The following is a 26,716-nucleotide window of genomic DNA, read 5'->3' as shown; positions in this document are numbered from 1 at the left end:
TATATCAGAACAATGGAAAACAACAGCATACATAAGGGTTTTGCTCTTCCTTTTCCCCATTCTGATTTTCCTTCTTCTTTTCTTCTCTCTGTTCTCCAGCTATCAATGGTTATGTCAGAGACAGTCTACCAGGACTAGTGATGGGTCAGCACCAGAGGGTGCGGTGGTATCTGTTGAATGTGGGTGGTGCCAAAGACATCCATTCTGTCCACTTCCATGGGCAAGTGTTTACCATCCGAACGGCCCAGGAGTACCGATTAGGAGTCTACAACCTCTATCCTGGTAAGCCATGAAATGGATGACTTTATACATAACCTTCTTGCCAGCTTATATCTGCCTTTGGAATACTATGGAATATCCTCAGGGGGAAAGAGCTCAACAGCCAGTGCCTCTTTTATAGCACTAGAGGACACATAGAGCAGTAGAGAGTCAGTGTAGTGCAGCAGCTAGAATGTTGGATTGGATCTGGGAAACCAGGGTTCAAATCCCAACTGGACCATGTAGCTCACTGGATGAACCTGGCCCAGTCACTGCCTCTCAGCCTAACCTACCCCACAGGTTTGTTGTGAGGATAGAACTGAGGAGGGGTAGAACAAGGTATGCCATCTTGAGCTCCTTGTAGGAAAGGTGGGATATAAATGTAATAATGATAACAATAAACTAAGTAGAAGCCATGTACAGAATCATGCTAAATCATGCTTAGCTTACATCATGCTTAACTTAAACCAGGGCTTAGCAGAACTCAGTTCTTCAAATTCATCATTGTAGAATTTTAGGGCCGTATCCAACTTTGCTCTACCCTAAGTTGGCCCATTGAAATTAATGGACCTAGGTTAGTCATTTCCATTGACTTCAGTGGTTACTGCTCTAAGCAACAACTCTAATATAGCCCTTAAGAGTTAGAAGGGACATTGGAGACTATTTTCTTTCAAAACACATTTAAAGATAGCCAAGAACTGTGTTGCAGCATCTGGAAATGTAGATCATATTCCTCAGTTCCTTCACTCCAAGTAAGGACTGGGAGACTTTAGACTCACCCATTTTTGACAAGTATCTAATATAATGTTATGTGGGGTGTTTTTTGGTTGGGGGGACGTCCAGTCTGCATGAAACCCTGGTTCCCCTTCCAAACTTAGGATCCTGTATCTGAGGGTAGAATGTATAAGGGGAAATTTGCCAAGTCAGTTCTTTTGTCAAGGTAATGGCTTTGGCTGGGTAGTTAAGCACTATCATCTGGCATAACCAAAAGTGTTGCTCTGTGCCATAGAACAAATGGATGGGCCTTTCCCTCACCCTCTTCTCTTAGCTGCTACATAGGGAGACAATAGCCAGAGTTGTATGTGGGAGAGAGCTGGAAGCAAGCTAGAAAACAGACTTTGGGGCTCTCATGGAGTTTTAATTGGGATGCAATAGCTGTTGCAGTATTAATGCTGTAGAGCCCCTCCGTCCTATGCTCAGATTGCATGTATACACACACACACACACACACACACAACGTAAATAAAACCATATGCGCTAAAGGCATCACAATCTCTGCTGATCTTCATTCCAAGGAAACTGAACCCTAGCTAAGTACCCTGGAGTCTCTCTCACTACTTGGAGATTAGGGTGGCAGGTAACAACAGGTATAATACGGTACCATCCACTTTACACATTTGAATCTGTTGCTGGTTTTTTAACTAGGAGAATAAACATGGATAGACATAGGCAATGCCGAAGCCCCAATAGCACCCATGTAAACTAGGTGGCTGCTCTCTCCAGCTTTCACACATACTTTGAAGATTCTTTATCATATCCCAGAGAGAGTCTCTCAAAGGCTAACTTGCCCACAACATGTACTGTAACTGAAGCTGACAGAATGGACTGTAGCTACCTGGAAGGCTGTGTAGCTCAGTGGTAGAGCATCTTTTAAGAAATAATAATAATCAGAAGGTCCCAGGTTCAATCCCCGGCCTCACCATGTACAGCTGGGAATTCCCTGTGTCTGAAATTATGGAGAGTTGCTGCTAGTCAGTGCAGATAATACTGACTTTGTATAAAACAGCTTTCTGTGATCTTAACTCCAGTTCTACCGGAGTTCTACCACACACCCACACCCTTAGGAAACAGCAGTTGTGAGTAGCCTGGGGAAAGGAGTGCTACATCCCTGCTAAATCCTCTCTTCTGCAGATTCCTTGTTAACTGTAGAGCTCAAAATGCTGCAGATGTGCTTTTTGAACACTGGAGTGTGCAGCAAGGCTGCTTGGCAAAGTGGCAGGAGGAAAAAGGGTGGAGCACTCCCTCTTTCTCCCCCCCCCCTTCTCCACTCAATATCATTCCCTCTGTTATAAGAAAAAACTGCTCCTTTTCCCTTATGGGGTATCCAAGAGCCCATATGGAGTTCTTAAGTGGGTTCCCTATCGGTAGGAGAAAATAATAGAGGCCAACCAGAATATATTGAGAAGCAAAGTGGCTAGTAAGCATGATCTCTATTGTAATAGAAAAGGACTGTTGCAACAGGGTCCACACTCCCCACACACAGGAGGGAGGAAAGAGAACCCTGAACAATGATGCACAAACCCTTGTATAGAGTTTTGAAACTGCCCAATCTGTAGCCCAAGACCACCCCCTGAAGCATCATACATACATCACAGAAGGATGTATACAGCAGAGGAGGTGATCTACAACAGAAATCCTGTTTGCCAGGATACTTGATAATGATCACTGATTGCATTACTGGACAGCCTGGCCATTCTTTTTATGATGGCTAATACTTTAGTTCCTGAATCCAGGTCACAGGCTCACCCTATTCATACACAAATCTTCTTCTTCTTTGGCAATCACTCGTAGCCGAGTAAGATTGTCTTCCATAAACACGGTTTTATCAATGAGTCCATAAGTAACTGTGGAGGGCAATTCTGGATCCACATGTCCTTCCACAGTGGTAACATTGGTTTCCGGACAGGAGTTGATCACGGTGTGGATTTGCCCAGCATGCCTTCCTCTTAGCACGTTTCTCCCATGCATCCTGAGTTTGAGTGTTTTCAAAGCCCATAACACCTTTGGTAAAGGCTGTTCTCCAATTGGAGCATTCACAGGCAAATGTTTTCCAATTGTTGGTGTTTATACTACATTTTTTTAGATTTGCCTTGAGACAGTCTTTAAACCTCTTTTGTTGACCACCAGCATTAAGCTTTCCATTTTTAAGTTCGGAAAATAACTACTCTATTCCGAACTTATACACAAATACACCCTTTAAAACAGGATTTGGAAGCAAAAAGACAATGGGAAGGCTTTCCCCAATTTCCTCCCTTACTTCAGAGGAATATCTGAGGTCACTGGGAGAGTCAAAATGGCTTCAGGATTGCTCTCCTGTACTATTTCAGACACATGGTTTATATACTTATGTATGTGTTTGCCTTGTACATCTATGAACATTTATTTTGTATTTGAGACCTTAGGATTGTTATAACACCTCTTAAAGCTGTTTCTCTTAGACAAAGAACTTGCATTTGCATGTAACATCACTTCATTCTGAAGGACCACCCTCTTCACAAGGAGAGTCTCCAATGCTCAACCTTAACTCACATGCAAAACTCTTCTTTCCTTCCTCTAGTGTTCAGCACCCAGTAGTGAATAACCAGCTGACCTTCTTTCCCCCTTCTGGTTGCAGGTGCCTTTGAGACAGTGGAAATGAGCCCATCCCACCCTGGGATTTGGCAGGTGGAATGTATGGTTGCTGAGCATGAGCAGGCTGGGATGAGTGCCTTCTTCCTAGTGTACGACCAGCGTGAGTAGCAAAGCACGACATTCATCTTCTTGGCACTTTGATTCTCTGATAGGGACAGGCTCAGATCTCAGTTTCTCTGTGTTATGTTTCTGAAAAAGACATAAAAGGAGTGACAATACATTCCTAAGATCTAGATTTTTACCACTTAGCTCTAGCTGTTGATCAACCCTCACACATCTGCAAGTTGGACTGAAAGCTACTTTCAACATAAAGCTCACATTTGTTCCTTGTGGCAATCAGACAAAGAGCAGGTCAGGATACACTTAAAAGAACATTTGTAATGGGTGAAGAGATGAAAGGGAGAATGCTGTTCTGTTGCATTTTACAGCAGGTAATGGGGAATTGGCTGTTGCTTATTGATAGAGCATCTGCTTTGCATGCAGAAGGTCTCAGTTTCAATCCCTGGTGTCTCTAGGTAGGGCTGGGACAGAACCCCTGGCTGAAACCCTGAAGAGTTGTTGCTAGTCAGTGCAGACAATTTTGAATTAGATAGACCAATGTCTAAGGTTTGGTGTATAAGGTAGAGTCCTTATTGCTTCTATGGATTTAATGACACCCCAAAAACCTAGGCAGAATTGAGATCTTTGCAACTTTAGTCCTGCCTTACAAGAGCAAGCCATCAGGCATTCCAAATATTAAGCTGGAATTTGCAATATATTACATGGTCTGGCATTCCCAGGACAGCTCAAAGCCCAGAATTTAGAAAATGTTATTTATAAGTCTTTATTAAAACACCTTTATATTTTCTCAAACTTTTCATTTCAGGGTGTCAAATTCCTCTGGGCCTAGCTTCTGGCTACATCGCAGACTCACAGATCACAGCTTCAGAACACTATGGTAAGCACTTGAATCTTGGTTTATTAATTGATGGAACACTTGTTTCTGCTACATATTCTTGCCATCCCATTTAGGAGGAGTGACGCATTTACCAGAACATTACAGCTCCACAGAACTCTGTGAGTGTCTCATATTTTGAAATCAGAACCTCCACACCATGACTCCTGGCTTCAGGTGCTTCCAGGCTCATCCAGGGAGCTCATCCAGACAACCTGCTTATTGTGCATTCATTGTGATTTGCTTGCACAAATATTATATGATGGCTACTCTTTTGCATGCAAAATGCCCCAGTTTCAGTTTCCAGACTCTCCAAATAGGGCTGAGAGGCTCCTGTCTGAAACTCTGGAAAGCCAGGCAGGGCTTGTGCATACCTTAGCTTAGTGTAGATTGCGAATCCCTTTTAATTCCCCCCTCTCCCATGAGGGATTCTCCTCCAACCACACTTTCTCCTCCCTAAATCCAGAGTTTCCCTATGCTCTGTAAATCCAGATAGGAGTGCTACATCCATTGCATAGGGAATACCCAGATTTAGGGAGGAGAAAGTGTTGGATAACAGTAGCTGGAGAATGTCATGTGAAGGAGGGGGAATTAAAAGACTCTCAACCCACATGAAGCTGAGGAATGGAGAGGCCAGTCAGTGTAGACAATGGTGAATAGATGAATTAATGGCCTGACGGCATAAGGTAGCTTCCCATGTCCCCTGGCCCTCCACTGAGGGTGCTTCCAGACTCTCACTGTTTTCAGGTGGGAGTCAGTCACATACTACCTGCAAATTCAGGTTGTGCAACTTTAATTATTACGAGGTCTCGTGCGAGAAACCCGCTTCCATAATGGAGATTGGACTTTTTGTGATGAGGAAAGTGATAGGAAAACACCCTGGAAAGTATGGAGGAGATGCTTGTTCTGATGTGGTGTCATCTTACCTCCCTGACAACAAATCAGAATTAATGCTTATTAAATGGCCAGCATCTCCCTGCAAAAATATCAGAATGAATGATCGATAAACAGGTTGACTGGTAGCACCAGGAGTCCTTGACATTTTTAAAGGGATTGGGGGGTCCAGAGTAGCACAGGCAGCAGAGTACTCCTCCGTTGCTGGTCTTTCACTGACATTTCTGCTGTTCCGACCTGTCTGCAGTAGCACAAGCAGTGGTTCCTCCAAAGATGGGTGTGGGACCCAGAGATGTAGAAGATGTGCGTGGTGGTAGTAGCTCTAGCTACCTCGCCCACTGCTTCCCTGCAGAGCTGGGTGACTTCAAACAAATGTTTACTTTTTAAAAAGGAGACCGGTGCAGCCATAGAGAGCTCATCCTCCTGCTGGCTTTGGCAACTGACCTGCCCATGCTGGCTTCTGGCACAAGGCCTAGATGGGCTCAGTCTTCAGAGACAAAATAGAGACATTCAGGTTCCTGTTTACTTATGCATCTATGGGCACTCTTGAAGTGCCATGTTTTCCATGTGGAAGTTGCTGTTATTTGTGTCATGTGTGACTTTAGCTTTCCGCTCATTCTTATTGGGTCCATGGAAATGTTACTTTCATCTGAGCATTCAGCAAATGAGTAGTGTTTTTTTTAAAAAAAAAAAAGTTTGGGAAAGACACCCAGAGACCAGAGGGATGGAGGATGACATATCCAGTGGACAAGACGAAGCTTTTCAGGCACCATTTGCACTATACATTTAAAGCAATATCATCCCACTTTAAGCAATAATAATGATAATAATAATATTTTTTTTAAAAAGTATTTTTACCCCGCTCTCCCCGGCCAGAGGCAGGCTCAGGGTGGCCAACACCAGCAAAATTACAATAAAAACATAATGGGGGGAAAACAATTTAAAATACAGGTTAAAATGCAATTTAAAATGCAGCCTCATTTTAAAAGTATCCCATGGATCAAAATCGTAAGGGGAGGGAAAACATAAGGGTCAGACTGAGTCCAAACCAAAGGCCAGGCGGAACAGCTCTGTCTTACAGGCCCTGTGTAAAGATGTCAAGTCCTGCAGGGCCCTAGTCTCGTGACAGAGCGTTCCACCAAGTCGGGGCCAGTACTGAAAAGGCCCTGGCCCTAGTTGAGACCAATCTAACCACCTTGCGACTTGGGACCTCCAAAGTGTTGTCATTTGTGGACCTTAAGGTTCTCCATGGGGCATACCAGGAGAGGCGGTCCCGTAGGTACTTGGGTCCTAGGCCCCGTGGGGCTTTAAAGGTCAAAACCAGCACCTTAAACCGGACCCTGTACTTCACCGGGAGCCAGTGCAGTTGGTAAACCACAGGATGAATGTGATCCTGTGGCAAGGACCCCATAAGGAGCCTTGCCACAGCATTCTGCACCCGCTGGAGTTTCTGGGTCTGCTTCAAGGGCAGCCCTGTGTGGAGCAAGTTACAATAATCAATCCTGGAGGTGACCATCACATGGATCACTGTGGCCAGATCAGGGTGAGAAAGCTAAGGGACCAACTGCTTAATACAGCGGAGATGGAAAAATGCCACCTTTGCTGTGGCTGCAACCTGCGCCTCCATGGAAAGAGAGGCGTCGAAGGTTACACCCAAGCTCTTGACAGAAGGCGCTGGCACTAATTGCGCCACCGCAAGAGATGGGAGTTGGCCCCCCAACCCCATGTCATCCCAACCCAGCCAGAGGACCTCTGACTTCGAAGGCTTTAACTTCAACCGGCTCCCACGCAGCCATCCAGCCAAGGCTTCCAAGCATCTGGTCATTGTGTCCGATGCCGAGGCAGGGCAGCTGTCCATCAACAGATAAAGCTGTGTGTCATCAGAATATTGATGACAACCCAGCCCAAAGCTCCAGACAATCTGGGCAAGGGGGCGCATAAAGATATTGAAAAGCATTGGGGAAAGGATTGCGTTGCGGGACTCTACACACCAAGGAGTGCCGCGGCGACAACTCCCTCCCTAGCATCACCCTCTGTCCCCGACCTGAGATAAAGGAACGCAGCCATTGTCGGACTGTGCCCTGAATCCCCACGTTGCCAAGGCGGTGGTCTAAAAGTTCGTGGTCGACCATGTTGAAGGCTGCTGACAGATCTAAGAGAATCAGCAGTCCTGACCCGCCTCGATCCAGCTGTCTATAGAGATCATTTGTTAGGGCGACCCAAGCTGTCTCTGTCCCGTAACCAGGGTGAAAGCTGGACTGAAATTGGTCCAGAGTCGATGTTTCATCCAGAAACCTACCAAGCTGTTTGGCAACTGCTCTCTCAATCACCTTACTCAGGTACAGAAGATTCGAAACCGGGCGATAATTAGATAGATCTAAAGGATCTAGAGATGTTTTCTTTAAGAATGGACACACCACTGCTTCCTTCAACTCCCCTGGGAAAGTCCCTGTGCCAAGGGACTGATTGATGATCTCACCCAGGGGAGCCCGCACCTCGTCTGGACATGCTCTAATCAGCCAGGACGGGCATGGGTCAAGGGGGCAAGTGGTGGGCCTTCCAGCTTGAAGGAATCTGTCTACATCGGCAGGGAGTATCCGATCTGATTCTTCACCCAAAGAATCCTGGGAACTTTCCATTGGTGTTAGGAGACCACTACTCCCATTCAGAATTGTAACTTTGTGAGGGGAATAAGGGTCTCCTAACAACTCTCAGCACCCTTAACAAGCTACACTTCCCAAGATTCTTTGGGGGAAGCCATGGCTGTTCAAAGTGGCATGATAACTGCTTTACTTGTATAGTTCAGATGGGCCTCAGTCAGTGGTAGGCAACCTCTGGCCTCCTGGCCTAATTTGGTTCATGAAACCATTTCAGCCAAACCATGCTGAACAAAAAGCTCAACAACTTTGCTGAAGCCTCTCCTGAAGAAGCTGAACAAATGTTGGTGTTTCTCCCCAAAAAGCTCAGCAGTTTTGGTCAATCCAATGGGTAGATCACTGCCAGCGTTTTTATAGTGGGAGTAGATCGCAGTCTCTTGGAAGTTGGACATCCCTGAAGTATGGCTTCTAGGGCAACTGGAAAAAACCTGTTGTTGAGAGAGATACTGTTGCTCCCTTCCCAACAATGCCCGTTTTCTAATCTAGTCCTATTCCTCCTTCCTTCACTTTTCCTGTCCAAGGTCAATGGGTCCCCAGCCTGGCCAGGCTTGACAAGTCTGGTTCGATCAATGCCTGGAGTACTGCAGAAAAGAACGCTTGGATCCAGGTAGGATTTATTAATCGGGGGGGGGGCGTAGATCTTGCAGGTGAATAGCACTAACACCAGTCTCAGAGGGGTGCAGAATCCTCAAACTAGCCTCTGCCTCAGGCAACGGTGACACTAAAGGTTTTTAATTCCAGAGAGGAGCCGTATTCAGGCTCCTTTCTCATGCCTTCTACGGAAGTGTTAACACTTGATTAAGACTACTGCCTAACCCTACTCAGGAGCTATATTCTCACAAATTAGCAGAACATATGAGTGAGGGCAAGTGCCATAACTCCACAAGTTGGAGGATGAGCATTTGCAGTGAAGAGCCAACCATGCTTGTGGATGCTCCTAGGTGAGATAGAACTCTGGTTTTCCAGGGTTCTGCATCACACAGGAAGCCTGCATGAGTACAGGAGACTCCTTTATGGTGATTGTTGCTTACTAACTGTGGAAGGGGGATAGTGATGGTGGTGGCAGCAGCAGCAGCAGCAGCAGCGGGGAGAGAGTGGACTTAGTGAGCTTATCTATCTTTATGCATTCTACTCACTCACAGACAGCTCTTCAACAGAGTAAGGTTTTTATACTTAAATTTCTGGAGAATGCGTGAGTGAAGAGACTGGGGCTGCCCTCTGAGCCTTTCCTCTGGCATTGGCACATTCAGAGCAAAAGCCTGGATGTAGCCTTTGCATGCCAAAGCTTCCAAGAAAACTGATACCCCAGTTGCTCAGGGTTCCAGATCGCATGGAGCCTATATAGATGTGAAGCCTCCCTCTCTCCCTTCAGACCTTTTGCTCTGTATGCTCAGCGTGACTTGCCCCCTGCACCTGAAAGTCTAAATGCCTGGAGAGGGCAAGTGCAAAGAAGCAGCTCTTCTGCCCTTGCCACAATTGCCTCAGGAGGGAGCCCTGCTGTGCCTCCTTCCATGTTTTTAACCCCTTTTCGTGGCTGGCAGTGGAGGCAGGTACATTAGGGCAAATAGGGCACTGCCTCTGCCTCAGTCTCAGGGCTGCCCATGTAGAACTCAGTAGGGAGGAGGAGAAGAAGGACAGAACTAGTATTACCGGTAGTTGGTTCTGCCTGTCATTGGCTTTCTGGCTCCAGCTACTGTGGGGCAACCTGCCTCCTGCCCTTCCAGTCCCAATGCGCTGGCTAGGAAGGAACAACCATGGGCTATGAGCAGTCATGAGGTAGTGACCAGTGAGCCCTTCATGTCTCCACAGGAACAAGAGCTGCCTGTGGATAGGCAGGGTGAAGCAGTTTGTTTTTAGGTGTGTGTGTTGTAGATAGACAGACAGACAGACAGACAGATAGATTTTTTTAATCCCAGAAATTTACTGCCCTGTGCCCCTTAAAAGGAGAGGCGGGAGACACACACACACAATATACATATACATATACACATACATACACATATACATATACATATAAATTAGTGGCAGCCTTCTCTTCTTGAACATGGATCTTTCCTAGCCCTATATGAAGATACCAAGGACAGTGGTGGCTGGTCCTCTCTGGGGCTGGTGGGGAGGAAAGCAGGAAGACCAACATTAGGCAGTGCTAGAGCCAATGACAGTAGAGCCAGATAATTCTAATGTTTGCCCTCTTGAGTTTTACAAGGGGCAACACTGAGACTGAGAAGGAAGCAGATGGGCAGGGCCACCCGCTGGGTAGTCATAACAAAGAAGGTAGGTGTAGGAGGAATTGAAATTGAAATACTTTATTGTCACTTGTACAACTTGTATACAGTGATATTACACGAGCACCCCCCACTCAGCTCTTTTAGTCTTCATTCACCTCATTTACTGACGCACACCCACCAAACCCGAAAGTCAGTTGCCCTGTTGTTATATTTTCATTCAGCAGCCTAACAGTCCACAGATAGAAGCTGTTCTTTACCCTGTTGGTGCGACTAATCATGCTTCTATATCTTTTGCCTGAGGGCAGGACATCAAGAAAGTGCCGGCCAGGGTGTGAATCATCCCTGAGAATTTTCCTCACTCTCCTGAGGCAATGTTCTTCTGCTATTCATCCAGCGGATTCATGGGACAGCCCATAATATATTGTGCTGTATTTCACCACCCTCTGTAGACACTTCCTATCAGATGATGTCAAACCAGCGTACCACACCTGATGCAGTATGAAAGGACACTTTCTATTGTTGACAGATAGAAAGAGATCATCAAATGTTGATTGAGATCGTTCTTCCACAATACTGTGAGGAGATGGAGTCTCTGTTGGGCTTTCTTAACCACCTGGGTTGTATTTATTTTCCAAGTAAGGTCTTTACTGAGATAAACTCCTAGGAATTTAAAGGAAGAGACTCTCTCCACACAGCCCTCCCCGATGCACAGCGGAGCTAGTTCTCCTCTCTTCCTCCGAAAGTCCAACACCATCTCCTTTGTCTTGCTGATATTAAGGTGCAAGTTGTTCCCTGGGCACCATGTAGATATTTTTTGGACCTCCTCTCTATACACTGATTCGTCTCCACCTGTTATTAAACCCATTATGGTAGTGTCATCTGCAAACTTAATAATTGCAGTAGACGGGTCAGATGATACACAATCATATGTATACAATGAATACAGGTAAGGACTGGTGTGCCAGTGCTGATTTTTAAGGAATTAGATGTTACATGTCCAATCCTCACTGTTTGTGTCTGATCTATCATAAAGTCTTTATTGAATTGGGACTGAAGTTGGTGGTGTAGTGCCTTGTTTGCCCTAATGGACAAGCCTCCATTGGTAAAGGATTGAACCTGGAACTTTCTGAACGCAAAACCTTTGCTCTCTCAAGCTTAGTATCATTTGCCCTGAGAAGCAACCTCTCTCCCTCTCCCTCTGCTATCTCTGGCCCTCATAGCTTCCAAAAATCAATTGTCTCACTTGGTGTGAATTCCTGCTTTCTATTGTCCAGGTAGACCTGCTACGACAACAGATCATCCATGGGATAAAGACACAAGGAGCCCGGCAGAAGTTCTCCAGCCTCTACATCTCCCAGTTTGAGATATTCTACAGTAGTGATGGAGAGAAATGGAAGTGTTATAAAGGCAATGCCACCAGCTCCAAGATGGTGAGTGCTTTTTCTCCCTAATCTTCCTCTAACCAGAAGACAGAGAGCAAAGAAAGTGGAAAGGAAGAAGGCACAAAGGAAAGCAAAATTTCACCTTGATTCCCCCCCGCCCATATGCAGACTTTGCCATTGCACATACAATAGCAAACATGTATTTTTTCACTTTGGATTGGAAGTGGAATAGCAGAGATTATTCAGTATGTAGCTCACAGGTTTGTTCAATTTTTGGTGTAAGCTACCTAAAGGGTGGTGTTTGTGTTGCTTAGCAACCAGTCAGAGTGGCATGAACTTTACTGAGGTATCATGTGCCCTGATTTGCTGTATAGTCCTGAGGGATTTCTCTTCTGTATGTTTAGGTGAATGTCCCTCTGTGATGTACAATGCCTGAAATAAGAAAGACAAAACAACTCTGTTTCACCTTTCTCCTCAAATTATATGCAGTTTTACTCCATTTCCTTAGTAAAGTGTTATCAGGATTTTTCTCTCTGAACTCCAACTGCCTTATTTAAGTGCCTTTGCTAACATTTAGGACTTTGGAACAATAGAAGCAGAAGCAGAACTTATGCTGTAATCCTTACTTCAATTACTTGGAAGCAAACTTCATTGAATTCAGTGTGTCTTACTTCTGAATAGACATATGCAGGATTGCACTGTCAGAAACCATGAAGAGAAACAACCAGTAAAAAAAAAAAATACAAGCCCTTTGACCCTGGGAATCTCCACCCAATGCAAAACATAGAATGAGGTGAATGTACATGACCTTCCCAAATTATTACTAAAGTTAAGTACAGGTTCTTATTGATGAGAGGGGGGACCTGGTAGCCCTTCAGGTGTTAGATTCCATCTCCCAGCCAGCATGGCCAGTGGTCAGGGATGAAGGGAACTGTAGTCCAACAACATCTGAAAGGCTGCACGTTCACTAGCCCTGCTCTAGTTGATTGCTTAATATTTTATAATTAACAGAAGAATGGATGAGATGACTTGCAAAGCTTTGAGTTGAGGGTAATGAGTTGTAGTGTTGGTTCAAGGGAAAAATAGGTATAACAGAAAGGAGGGTTCCTGGATTCCAAAACCCAGGTTTGGGGCAAGTGCTCTTTGGTGAGAGAATCCCAGCAGAGATTTAAAGTCATAAAATGTGCAGCAAAGTAAAGTGCCGAAATTAAAGGCTGCTAGACTTTTAAAACATGCCCTTCAAAGTAAGTTCCAAAATTGTCCCCTTAAAAAGGTTTCTTTCCAAAGTTTCCCTCTTCCTCATCGTAGAAAAAGGCCATATGTTTGGTAAGTTAAAATTGGTTTACTTACAAACTCTCCCAAGATTCATGTGCTTTCACATACAGCATTAAGAAAAAAATACACAGGCAGTAAAAGTTGGCTTAGTTTCAAAGTAGTGAAAGTTCCTAGATTAGAGGTTAGCCTCCTCACACACTGAGTTTCTCGTGTAGACTACGGTTACAAAATTGGTTAAGCCTGGCAGGACATCTTACTCTATGGTATTATTCATGCATTAATTAGACTTATGCATGTTTATTAAATGAAGCTGCTTATCCCACACTATGTGTGGTGCGATCTAATGTTTACTCAGCAGTCACTCTCATTGAGGTCAAGTAGACTTACTCCCTAGTAAAAGGATTTAGATTTAGGATATGTGTTTTTTTTAATCTCTTTGTTTGTTTGTTTGTTTGTTTTTTGTATAAAAAATTGGAAAATTGAATAAATATCTTTTTAAAAAAATAGATTTAGGATTGGCACCTCATACATTCAAGAAATCACGTGAAGCTGCAGAACTTACTTGTGAGGACATATGCCAGAAAGCTATTGAATATTAACTTCTTTATTTTGTTAATGCATACTATCCTTTAGGCAGTTTAAAAATGTACAATTTTAGACTGCAATTTCATAGTCGCTTTTCAGGCAGTAAGCTCTCTTAAGCTGAGCAGAACTTACCTCTGAGAAGACATGTAGAGGGTACTGCAGTTATTGTCAAGCACCCAGGTATTTTTAACCATGCTCAGAGCTTCATAGACTCCACAGGTCACGCTTTGTACCAGACAAGTGCAAACATCAGTGGTATTATTATGAAGGATTCAGCATCCTTAGAACCTCAGCTTTAACTTTAATGCAAAGCAAAACACCTCACCAAGTTTGTAGTCCTTAAGACTTTAGTGATAGGCTATGTTTAAATGTGCAGGGAATTCCTGGTGAACTCTCTCAGAAACCTGTGACCAGGAGCAGGGCATCAATGCTTTTTGCCCCTCTCTACAACTAGCAAAATTGGAATAAGTTGGGCCAAATGGGAAATATTCAAGTGTACTGAACAGGCATACTTTTAGAAGGAATTCAGCTTTTCTTAGCAAATAATTTGGATTATCTTGGCATAGAATTTTATTTTTTTTAGCACACACCACCTATGTAAGATGCCTCAAAACTAGGTATAGAGAGTAAAAAGGTGAAATATAGAAAGCTGCCTTACACTGAGTCAGAGCATTAGTCCATTTAGCTCAATATTGTCTACACTGACTGGCAGCCACTCTCTTGGGGTCTTTCTCAAACATATTTAGCAATGCCAGATATTAAGTTTAGGACCTTTTGTATGAGAAGCTTGTGCTCTGCTGCTGAACTATGGCCCTTCCCTTGCTATTGCAGTTAAATTAATATTTTTAAAGGGTGTGTGTTATTGACCTCATGACTTCCTAAAACTTCTCTTTGTTTTTATATGGAAAGCTTGCCTTCAGTGCTAGAGTATGGATTCCATGCAGGCTTTGCATAGCCCCTGATCTGTGTTTTACTCTCCTTGCCTGCAGATATTCTTTGGGAACGTGGATGCAGCAGGTGTGAGAGACAACAGCCTTAACCCTCCCATTGTAGCCCGCTATATCCGTCTCCACCCGACACACTTCAGCATCCGCAACACATTGCGCATGGAGCTCATCGGATGCGACCTGAACAGTATGGCAGTGAGGCCCTCTCATCCTTCACATTCATAGAATCCATAGGATTGCAGAGGTGGAAGGGACCTTGGAGGTCCTCTATTTCACCCCCCCTTGCCTAGTGAAGAATCTGCCATATAAGATGCAACTCTAGCGTCCCTGAGAGATGGCTGTCCAACCTCTGCTTAAATATCTCCAGTGAAGGAGAGCTCACCACCTCCTGAGGTGGTCTGTTCCACTGTTGTACAGCTCTTTCCCTTTCTCTTAATGTTTATCTGAAATCTGTTTCTCTTCTGTTTCCACCCATTGGTTTTCCTTCTGTCCTCTGGAGCATCAGAGAACAGGTCTGCTCCATCTGTCATGCCTCCCCTTAATTATTTCTTGTCCAGGGTTAACATGCCCATCTCTTTCAACCATTCATCATAGGACTCAGTTTCTAACCCACTAGAAGTGTTGGAAATCAACATAAGGTTTCTTACAACCATGTCAGTGCATGGCAAATGATCAAAGAGCATTTATATCTGTCACGGTATATGTAAACTTGAAGGTGTGACCAGGGCCACTTCAGGAACTGAGGGCCTCCCTTGGCAGGGTGGGAAGGAGAGGGCTCTTGAGGGCAAGTGAGGGTCATGTTGTTTCTCCACTTTTCTCTCCTAGGCTGCTCTATGCCACTAGGAATGGAAAGCAATGCTATCACCAATGAGCAGGTCTCAGCTTCTTCCTACATCAGCAATGTGCTTTACACTTGGTCCCCCTTTCTGGCCCGGCTTAACTTGAATGGGAGAGTCAATGCTTGGAGACCAAAGGTAATTTTGTGTATGGGCAGGAAGGGTCTAAGGCAGAGCTGGTGAACCTGTGGCTCTCCTGGTGTCATACCAGCTCCAGCCAGCATGGCCAGTGGTCAGGGATGATGGGAGTTGTAGTCCAACAACATCTGGAAGGCCACAAATTCCTCATTCCTGCTCTAGATTGTTACTCAGCATTGTATGATTAGCAGGTGAATGGGTGAACTGACTATTGCAAAGCATTGAGTTGGAGATGGTATGAAGCATTATGGTGTGAAGCATTGTCTGTGGTGGACTATGTGCAGTGCAGTCCTGTTTAAATCCCACCTCCCAGCTCCTTCCCTTCCCAGCTGTGCCCTGTGCCCTGCTTGAGTGCCTGGAAGGTATCCCTGAACGTGTGTGTGTATAGAAATCAGAGGTGGGAGAGAAATCTGATTTTGCTTTCATTTAAACAAAAACCTACCAGATTCACACTCTGTTAACCAATACACTTACTGAAACACAGCTATCCTTCTAAAGTCACATTTTTCCGAATTTTGTGATGCAGTTCTCCAGCCAAACAATGCATACATAAATGCTTATTTTAGGGGAAAGTTTGCCTAAAAATAAATATGATGGCATATAAAAATGTAATATAATAGGGAAAATTTCTTGCAAAAATGTGTACATTAGCCAAAGTGCATACAAAAGTGTATATTAGGAGAAACTGATTTCTAGGGGACATTTCGATTTTTAAAAAATCATAAACTGATGTGGAAACTTGGAGAAGTGAAGACTGGAAATATGGAAATCAAAATGGGCATATTTGCCCATCTCTCAGGGTATATACATATGGGAGAAGGTGGTCCTGCAGAAGCTGTGACCACAAGCTGTGGAGGGCTTTTTTTTTTAATGTCCCCCATGCTATTTAACATTTATATAAAGCTGCTAGGAGCTGTCATCAGGATATTTGGAGTGAGGTGTCACCAATATGTAGATAACACCCAGCTCTGCCTCTCTTTTCGATCTGAATCAGGAGAATCATAGAGTTGGAAGGGACCCTGAGTGTCATCTTGTCCATCTCCCTGCAATGCAGGAATCTCAACTAAAGCATCCATGACAGGTAGCCAGCCAACCTCTGCTTAAAAACCTCCAATGAAGAAGCGTCCACTACCTCCCAAAAGAGTCTGGAGGTGGTTGAGGTATTAGACTAGTACCTGGAGGCAATAATGGACTCCATGTGGGCCAGTAGATTGAAGCTGAACCCTGAAAAGAAAGAGGTGTTGTGAGTCCTTGAGTCCACGAGGCAGGGAGATGTCCTGCCTTGGACAGGGCAGCACTCTCCTGGAAGGGGCAGGTCTGTAGCTTGGGGGTGCTCCTGGATTCAACACTGTCACTGGAGGCTCAAGTGACTAGGAATGTATTTTGCCAGCTATGACACCTTTTGGACAGAAACAAATTTGCTATGGTATTCCATGCTTTGGTTACTTCCCAATTGGATTACTGCAATGCACCCTATGTGGGTCTTTCCCTTGAATATAGCATCCAAAATGCAGTGGCCAGATTACCGACTGGGGTTTCCTATAGAACTCATATGACCCCTGTTTCAAAATAGCTGAACAGGTTGCCGGTTAATTTTCGGGTCCAATTTTAGGTGCTTACACTCATGTTTAAATAACTTAGGTCACCAATACTGAAAGACTCCTCCTTCTCTACAGATTCTCTTTAGTTTTAAACTCAGCAGAGGGGGCCCTTTAGTTAGCTCCACCAGCCTCAAAAGGTTCATGGGCTCATGGCCTGGGAGTGGGCCTTCTCTGTGGCAGCCCCCTAAGTTGTTGAATTCCTTCCCCACAAAGATGTGTTGTACTTACATTGTACAGTATTTTGTATGCTTGAAGACGCACCACTTTGACACAGGCCTTTGACCCTACTATCTTTTGTTGGGCAATGCGCTGAAGAACACTGAAGTTAAAATGGGAAAAACCAGAGAGGTTTAAAGAAGTGTCCCAGAGCAGCCATAAGAGCAGGCACTTGAAGGCCTCACTGTCTTTTCCACAGGTTGACAGCTCAGCGGAGTGGCTTCAGGTGAACTTTCGTAAGACCATGCGGGTGACTGGGTTGATGACTCAAGGTGCAAAGTCTGCCTTCACCAAAATGTTTGTGAAGGAATTTTCTCTTTCGAGCAGCCTGGATGGCAAGCACTGGGCCTCTGTCCTACAAGGCGGGAAAGAGAAGGTAAATAAGGCCTACACTTCTGGGGTGTCACTGGTGCCTCTTTATTCTAGCCAGTGACGGCTCCCTTGTTTTTTTCACTTGAATGTTATATGTCTTCCAGGTGGGTAGGTGGCAGGGAGGCAATTTTATTTCCTTGTTTAACTCAAACTATATGGCACTCTAAACATGCTTTGAGGAAAAGGGAAGAAAAGCATTGTGGAAAATTAAGATGGCTGTCTCTCCAGTGTAAGCCAACAATATATGTGGGTAGTTCCTGGACATCCAAAGTTTTTTAGAAGGAGATGCCTGGGCAGGTGTCATTAATGGGTGGGTGGTACTGTGGTCTAAACCACTGAACCTCTTGGGCTTGCCGATCAGAAGGCTGGCAGTTTGAATCCCCATAACAAGGTGAGCTCCTGTTGCTCTGTCCCAGCTCCTGCCAACCTAGCAGTTTGAAAGCATGCCAATGCAAGTAGATAGGTACCGCTGCGGTGGAAAGGTAATCGGCGTTTCCATGCGTTCTGGTTTCCTTCACGGTGTTCCGTTGCGCCAGAAGCGGTTTAGTCATGCTGGCCACATGACCTGGAAAGCTGTCTGTAGACAAATGCCGGCTCTCTCAGCCTGAAAAGTGAGATGTGTGCCGCAACCCCATAGTCGCTTTTGACTGGACTTAACCATCCAGGGTCCTTTACCTTTCCCTAATGGGTCCCACAAGGGTCCAAGGCTGCTATGTGGCAATAAAGGCCTGACCCAGCCCCTGTAACTTACTGTCTTTTTCAAGCAGCTTTAGAGGTCAAAGGAAGAATTAATTATCCTACCCACCTTCTTTTCAGATTTTCCAGGGAAACCAAGATCATTTCAGCCCAGTGGTGAACCTCCTAGACCCTCCACTATTTGCTCAATATTTGAGGATACACCCTGTTCGCTGGAATAACCACATTGCACTGAGAATGGAGTTTTTGGGCTGCGACACCCAGCAGATGGCCTAGCCTGGATGCACCTGCACTTTTGCCAATGCAGCGAACTTTCAGCAGCCCTTGTGCAAGCCACCCACGCCATGCCAGCTGGAACAAGCTTATATCAGTGACATTTGAGCAAAGTGATTTCTGTCACCCATATATTTTTGATAATGTTTTTGTAGCGTAAGAAACAAAAATCATTGTAAGGCTCATGCTTCTGCACCGATTACTGGAAACATATTGTTTCTTGCAATACGTACCTGCATCGTGGTTCTTAGGGCTAAACTAGGGGTAATATTAACTATGTGTTTGCAATTAATGTGTCTAGTTGTTGTTGTTGTTTTTTAAAAAAAGCAGTTGTTTATGAGTGTGGGCCGGGAGATCAGGATTGGATCTATGGCACACGAGGAGGAGGTAAAATGATGGTTCTCCATGCTGCAGTGCTGCAGCCCTCAAAAAAGAGCTCTTATTCACCCAATGATGAAAGCTTCTTATGATGCCAGAGGCAACTTCTCACCTGGAATGAATGGCGATTCTGAGAGAGTGAGATGTCCCATAATGAGCATGGTCTTCACTGGGGGCCCCATGGCTGCTTTTGAAATTTTAAAAAACTAGACATGTGAATTTAAATCATGTAATCAATGCCATATTATTTGGTTTGCTTGCTGTAATTTTAATCACAGTTACTTGGAAGTAAGGCCCACAGAAGTATGTGCATCCTATTTTGGTCCACACATGCATAGAATTAAGGTGAGTAAAATAAGGAAATATTTTCTAGCATCAGTGTTATGAGAAAAATATAAAAATCCATTGAAATATAAAATGTGAATGAGTCCTAAATAGACAGAAATAGATATAGTCAGTAGAACAGGGATAGCCCCCCACCCCCGCCCAACCCCTGATGCTGTTGTACTTTAATTCATATCACTCCCAGCTAATGGTCAGGAATGATGAGAGTTGTAGTCCAGCAACATCTGGAGGGCCACAGGTTCTCCACCCCTGAATTAGAATTTGTTACATAAGAATATAAGAAGAGCCCTGCTGGATTATACCAAAGGTCAGTCTAGTCCACTGTTGTGCAATCAGGTGTCTCCAATTATTTACTTAATTCCGTTTCAAACCATCCATCACATGAAGGTGGACAGTTGATAAACCTATCAAGTCACTTCCTTCTTTGTGCTGTGTAAGAGCCAATTCCACAATCTTAACCATTGTTTTCCATCAGGAGAATACATACATTTCAGATCCTTTTGGATGTTGTTACAGAATGTGAGTGTGTCAAGCATTTTTATGCCTTTTTGTTTTCAGATTTCTACCTGTGCGTATCTGTAGTCAGAGAACAGTACCTCATGATTAAAGACCACTTGTCTTGTTAAGATCTGTACTTTCTCCTCTTGTTTTCCTCCCTTGACTGATTCCTGAGCTTTCCCAGCATTAAAAGTCCTAGCTGCAAGCACAGTCAGCATTAATAGCAGGTAATAATTAATTAGGGAGGGAGGCCTCCTTCTGCAGTTTATAGTTATTTTCTATAAACTCCTGGGATCTCAAATAACTGGAGAGGCAAAACATGTTTGATTTATTATTTGATTTTTTTTCTTGATTTGCACACCACCTTTCAAAAGACCTGTCCAACGTTGTGTGTTGTACTAGCAAGAAAAGCAGTCAGAAAAGGAACAACTTTGGTCATATACACACACCAGTCATTTAAAGCACATGGTTTCCCACAAAGTAGTTTGCCCCCTGGGAATTGTAGTTTGTTCAGGGTGCTGGGAATTCTAGCTCCATGAGGGGGCAAACTACAGTTCCCATGATTCTTTGCTATAACTGTATGGTGTGGATATGACCATCAAGTATACCTGCATAAATTTTTTTAAAAGAGAATCTAAGAGCTGGCATAGAGGCGATAAGGCTTAAGCTTAAAATGGTTTTCGCAGCGTGTGTAAAAGGTGGCTTGACAGATTTCCCTAGTAGGGAGTTCTACAACCATGGTGCCAGCACTGAAAAGGCCCTGCCCTTGTTACCAGCCAATCAGATCATAACAGGTCATAGGGCAGAGAATAGGGCCTCTGAAGTTGACTTTAGGGCCACAGTACTATCATTAGGACACAAGTGGTCCTTGGGCATTTGAGAAGGAACAGCAGATTGTGGTCGCAGGGATACCTTGCATCCATGACATCTAGGTTTTGTGAGTGCTAAAGCCCCCGCTGGAGCCTTGGCTGCTACCTGGTGAAACAGCTGACTGTACAACACTGCATAATGGAACAGGGCACAGGCTGCCAATCATTTGTCAATGCTATCCTAGCTGCTACCAAATTAAAGATAATGACATTTTTTAAAGAACATGACTCTGCATTCCAACAAGTAAATTAAGCAACACCGAGGTAGGTTAGCTAAGAGTGAGTGACCCAAGGCCCCGTAGTGAATTTCCTGGCTGAGCCCAGGGTTCCCTAGACACAGCCCAACACTATTTATTTATTTATTGTGAATTGTTTTAGTGTTTTAGTATTTAATGTAAACTGCTTCTGAGAGCCATTATAGCTGAAAGACAATATTATTAATATAGTGACTCAATAAATAAGACTACAGAACTGCCCCCACTTTCCTGGGAGTTAGTGCCATCAAACTCAGCAGGACTTTGCAAAATACCTGAATTTATGCCCATGACATAAATTTAAATAAAAGTTGTGTGTATTAATTTCCATGCCTGGATGTGGGAAATTAAGACTGGGTATGGCTGTGCTCTTGCCAGCACTGTTTATTAGAGTGAGCCTAACTTCCCTATAAAGCAAAGTAAACTCTGGGGGGAGGGGGGAAGAAGAAAGGAGGGAAACAGGGGTGCCAACTTAAATAAAATATTGTGGGTACCCAGGTAAGCCCCACCCCACATAATTGATCACATGACACAGTGCATCCATACTATTTGAATGGGAATGCCCATCAACTTTGTGTCCATCAAATATTTTATGGTGGGGGACGAAGCCCCCATGGCCTCTGGGAGTTGGTTCCTATGGAGCGAAAGCTGCAATAGATCTGAGATCCATTGCAGAAGACCCAGGGCTCAGGTGCTCTGGACTATCCCCTAAAAGTACCCATGTTTCTAAGTGGACATTTATAGGATTCTGCTGTACATCTTCCCAGGAATGTTGCTGTTAAAGATACAGGGGTTCCTTTCGAGGTCATGCTCCAGTATTCCCATATAGTTGAGAGCTGTGATGTCATAAAGGTTGTCTGGTTCCATGTGGATATTGTGGAAATCAGGCAGGGCTTCTGCAAGGCTGGACACTGGTTGTGGGTTTTTCCACTGGCATCTGCATCACGGTATGTTGAGCATAGTCCTAAAAACATGGGTTTACTTATGTGCCTTTTAACCAGGGCTGACTCTGCTATATTTGATAATGGAAGTGTCAGCTCAGTGCCCAGCACTTATTACAAAATCAATAACATATTAAAGGTGGTTTTAAAGCTGCTATTGGTAGCCCCAAGAGCTGCGCGTGGAATCTGTGATTGTGACAGTACAAGTGTAAAACTAGTGTGCATCTTAGTGTGTTCATATATGTGTATTGTGATAAGCTGGGCTTTTTTAAAAAAGGGGGGGAGGGGAAGCGATAGATTGCAAAACACCTCCAAGGTAGGTAACTGGACAGGTTCCAAGACATGCCCAAATGTTCCAAGGCCAAATACTGCTTCAAATCAAGCCTGTCTCAGGAGGAACAAATTGCATTCTGCACCACTGAGCGATTAATGGGGTGTGAAGTGCCTGCCTCTGCTATGACAAATGATGTATATCTGCAGCATGATCTGCTCAGTAAAATAAGGGCAATGGAAAGACAATGGAAAGGAAATTGTTGATTGCCTGTGAGCTGCTCTGGATTAAAGGAACATTGCCCTGTCAAACCATCGTTTTAAAAAACGGATACGGTTCTGATTTCTGGGTGAGCAGGTTTTTCCTAATACCGCACAGCAACAGGCCTATAAATGTGCAGAAATACTTTAAAAGGAAATTATTTGCTGGTGTTTAAAGCTTGCCAGGTTGGGAGGAGAAAATATTTATTTTTTAAAATAGTGGTTAGTATTCCCACCTGTCACATGGGAGGCTCAGGTTCTTTTATGGACTGGATAGCTCAGTTGGTTAGAGCATGGTGCTGATAATACCAAGGTTGCAGGTTCGATCCCCATATGGGACAGCTTCATATTCCTGCATAGAATATTATTCTATGATTCATATCATAAAGATATCAGAACGGTGTACAACAACACAACATGAAACACCATTATAAATGCTGTAAATAACCACAAAAAGTGCTTGCAAAAGCCTGTCAGCATGCAAAGATGCCTGGAAGTCAGAAGAGAATGTTCCTGGGGAAGCCCAGCCAGATGTACGGGGTATAAATAAATTATTATTATTATTATTATTATTATTATTATTATTATTATTATTATTATTATTCTCTGCTGGAAGAGTGTTTTGCAGCATGGGACACTAAATGCCCGGGGACACTAAATGCCAGAATCCTAGCAGAGGCCAGTCGGGCCTTGGCAACAGGGGGTTGACAAAACTGATAGAAAACTGGCCAGAGAGCTAGCCTGGGTGCTGTCTATCTACTGCTGAAGCCTGAAACAAAGAGAAATGAGACATGCTGCCACCCGTACCCCCTCAACATTCCAACTAGATCCACAATTAAAGTGGGGTGTGGGTGGGAATACATCTGAAATGACTCCCCCCTGCTGCTTTAACCTAGGGTTGCCAGACGTTCCCAGGGACAGTCCCTGGATTTGAAAATCTGTCCCCTGGAAACATGGCAGCGGCAGCATCCTGGAGCCAGCCTGTTACTGCAGTTGGCTCTGGCTGGCTTCAGGAGCTGCTCACTGCTTGCTGCCATGGCACCCGCCATTTTTCAGCGCCATGGCAGCAATCAGCTCCTGAAGCCAGCCAGAGCCAACTGCACTACCAGGCTGGCCCCTCCTGGGCAATGGCCGCCCGCCTGTGACTTCCGAGCCTCCCCATATCTGTCAAAACAAAGGGGGAAGGGGGAAGGAGATTGGGGAAGGCTCAGGAGTCACGGGCACACAGAGTGCTATTGCCCAGTTTTTTAAAAAACTCACTTTTATGTTTCACGGTGCGAAAGAAGGGCTTTACTCCTTTATACAATATGCATGTGTGCTTGGGCCCAGGGTCTTTTGCCTCACCATCCCCACTACTGACTCCTTGTTGCTACCCAGCTTCAAAAATAAAGTGTCCCTGGATTTATTGGGGAAAAAATCTGGTAACTATACTTTAACCATCATGGGCAAGTGTGCTGGTGACCTAGAACTGGACGACAGAGTGCAAGGGTTGCCGGGCCAGGAGAGTCCTACACCCTGATATATCAGGGGCCAAACCTGAGACTTAGGGACTGCCCTTGGTGATGTCATGGGGATGCCCCCCTGCTGATGTCATAGGAGCAGGCCCTAGAGATGGAGGTTAATTGGGAGAGGGGAGGGCAGAGCCACCCCAGTATCTGTGCTAGAATTTGTAGCTGGTTCCTGCAGTTGAAGCTTACTGCATGCACAGCCTTCTTAATAAATTTTATTTTATTTTATTAAAGGCACTCTCACCCACCTGGAGATTCAGGCCTGCCACTTGCCACTTGGAAGGGGCCAGGCAAGCCTGGAGATTCCAGGTCAGACCTGGAGGTCTGGCAATCCTAGTCATGGCCCATTGGCATGCGGTCAGTGGACCAGGGGGACTAGGCAGAGGGCCTTCTCGGTAGTGGCACCCACCATGTGGAATGCCTTTACATCAGATGTCAAGGAGATGAGTAATTATCATCATCATTTTTATTATTATTATTTGTATGCTGCCTTTACATAGTTGAAACTATGCTCAAGGCGGCTTACAACATGACAAGATTTACATAATTACAAACATAACAGAAGTCATAAACAATAAATAGAACACATCAAAAAGTACACAACCAAATGGAAACAATTTCCACGTAAATCATAAGATCTAAAACTAAAGATACAACAATAATATCAATAACAGCAATGACTCTCTCAACCCTCCATAAATAATACGCCAGCCCAAGAATCTGTTCAACAGCCTCAGCTTTTGTAGCTGGAGTCAGTCCGCACTCCACTCTCCCAGGCCAGATGGGAAAAGGCCAGCAAGGAAGGGTGCAGGTCTTCCAGGGCTCACAGCCAAGATGGTCTCATTTAAAACAACACAGATAAAAATTAAAAACAATTTAAAAGAGGAGCCTTCACTGCTGAGCAGTAGCCACAGTACTTGTGGGGCCTGTCAAGCCCTGCCCCAAGCCAGGTGGAAAGAGGCAAGGGGCAGGGCCCTTCAGGCCCTCAGCAGGCAGACCTTTAGGAGACATCTGAAACCAGCTCTGTATAGGGAAGCTTTTTAAGGTTTGGTGTTTTACTATGTTTTTATATGTGCTGGAAGCTGCCCATTTTTAAACAAAACTTCCCTCTACAGGATTGCCTTCAGACAGCTCGTGAGTCAAATCCATACCCTCCAAAATTTCTACAGTGAAAATAGGGACATCCTAAGGAAAAGCGGGATTTTCCAGGATCCAATCAGAAACTGGGACGGCTTCTATAAATCAGGGACAGTTGGAGGGTCTGTCTTCCTAATGTTTAGTAGGAGCCTCCTTTCTTGTAACTTGAATCTATTGATTGGAGTCCTACCCTCTAGAAGAGCAGAAGAGAATCTGATTATGTCTACCATATGGCAGTTGCTGCATCTTATCATTTGTCCTTTCCCTCATCTCCTACCCCCCATTCACTTGTGTTTTTTAGATTCTTCTGGCCTCAAAGACGGGGGTTTGCTCAGCCAAGACGGCTGTATGTGTGTTTATGTTTTGTGTGGACAGTCCAGAGAAATCACTAGGCTTGACAGAATCCCTGCAGCCTGCGAAAGCCATGGATTTGACACGGCACAAAATAGTGCATGCCCACATGCTGTGCCTGGCAGTTTGTACCTCCTGCATCCAGGGCATCTCCTCCCCTGCAAGGATTTCCCGTGCATTTGTCACTCTCAATGGGTTTAGAAGGCGCACCGTTTCAAGACAAATCAGGAGGCCTCCTCTGTCTCTGCAGGTGAACACAAAGAAAATGGATCTGGGCCTTGAAATTCACCGTAAGTTTTTTAATTTCATTTGAAGAACAGCCACATAATCATTAGTGAGGAAATTACATAGTTGTCTTATTATTTTTTCATTGTTTATTAATTTAGATGCTGCTTTCATGCCCAAATGACTTCCAAGTGGTTTACAGGTATAAAACCACAGGATCGTAGGCTTTATACTGATGGGATGTGGGTGGCGCTATAGTCTAAACCACTGAACCTCTTGGACTCACCGATCAGAAGATCGGCGGTTCGAATCTGCGCGAGGGGGTGAGCTCCCGTTGCTCTGTCCCAGCTCCTCCCAACCTAGCAGTTTGAAAGCATGCCAGTGCAAGTAGATAAATAGGTACCTCTGTGGTGGGAAGGTAGATGGCATTTCCATGCGCTCTGGCTTCTGTCATGGTGTTCCGTTGCACCAGAAGTGGTTTAGTCATGCTGGCCACGTGACCCGGAAAGCTGTCTGCGGACAAACGCTGGCTCCCTTGGCCTGAAAGCAAGATGAGAACCGCAACTCCATAGTCGCCTTTGACTGGACTTAACCATCCAGGGTCCTTTACCTTTACCTTTTATACTGAGTCAGACCCATTGGCCCATCTAGCTCAGTATTTTGTATAGAAGCAGCCTAAAGTTTACCCGCATCCTATGTGTGAGTGATCACACGCATCACACTGAACCCAGAAGTGACCTAGAGCCATAAAGATGTGACCCAGAAGTGACCCAGACCCATAAAGATGTCATGGAAACATCACCGAAAGGGCGGAACGGGGGCAAACTGGGGTGCTTGCAGGCTTTTTCAATGTGTTTCAATTATCTGCAATTTCACTGACTGTAGCAGTGTTCTTCAACCTCAGGTGCAACTCCCACCTTCCCTGACCACTGGCTAAGACCACTGGAAGTTGTAATGCAATAATATACAGGCACCT

The 26,716-nt window shown here is 44.6% G+C and overlaps 1 protein-coding gene across 7 annotated transcripts in view; it reads left to right on the top strand.

Annotated features, from left to right (window-relative positions):
• The window catches only part of F8 (coagulation factor VIII), a 79,754-nt gene extending 60,013 nt beyond the window's left edge, over window positions 1-19,741 (top strand). For all 7 annotated transcript variants that reach the window (XM_053374721.1, XM_053374720.1, XM_053374725.1 and 4 more), the window contains 9 exons: window positions 100-282; window positions 3,653-3,769; window positions 4,535-4,606; window positions 8,676-8,761; window positions 11,657-11,812; window positions 14,614-14,758; window positions 15,397-15,545; window positions 17,562-17,738; window positions 18,551-19,741. In XM_053374721.1, coding sequence (XP_053230696.1) covers window positions 100-282; window positions 3,653-3,769; window positions 4,535-4,606; window positions 8,676-8,761; window positions 11,657-11,812; window positions 14,614-14,758; window positions 15,397-15,545; window positions 17,562-17,738; window positions 18,551-18,706 — 1,241 coding nt within the window. In that variant the 3' untranslated portion in view covers window positions 18,707-19,741. The remainder of the gene's footprint in view (window positions 1-99; window positions 283-3,652; window positions 3,770-4,534; window positions 4,607-8,675; window positions 8,762-11,656; window positions 11,813-14,613; window positions 14,759-15,396; window positions 15,546-17,561; window positions 17,739-18,550) is intronic.
• The last annotated feature ends 6,975 nt before the right edge of the window (window positions 19,742-26,716 follow it).

Source organism: Podarcis raffonei, chromosome Z, assembly GCF_027172205.1.
Source record: "Podarcis raffonei isolate rPodRaf1 chromosome Z, rPodRaf1.pri, whole genome shotgun sequence".
NCBI lineage: Eukaryota > Metazoa > Chordata > Lepidosauria > Squamata > Lacertidae > Podarcis > Podarcis raffonei.
The sequence above is the reverse complement of the archived record's forward strand: the minus strand, read 5'-3'. Positions and strand labels throughout refer to the sequence as shown.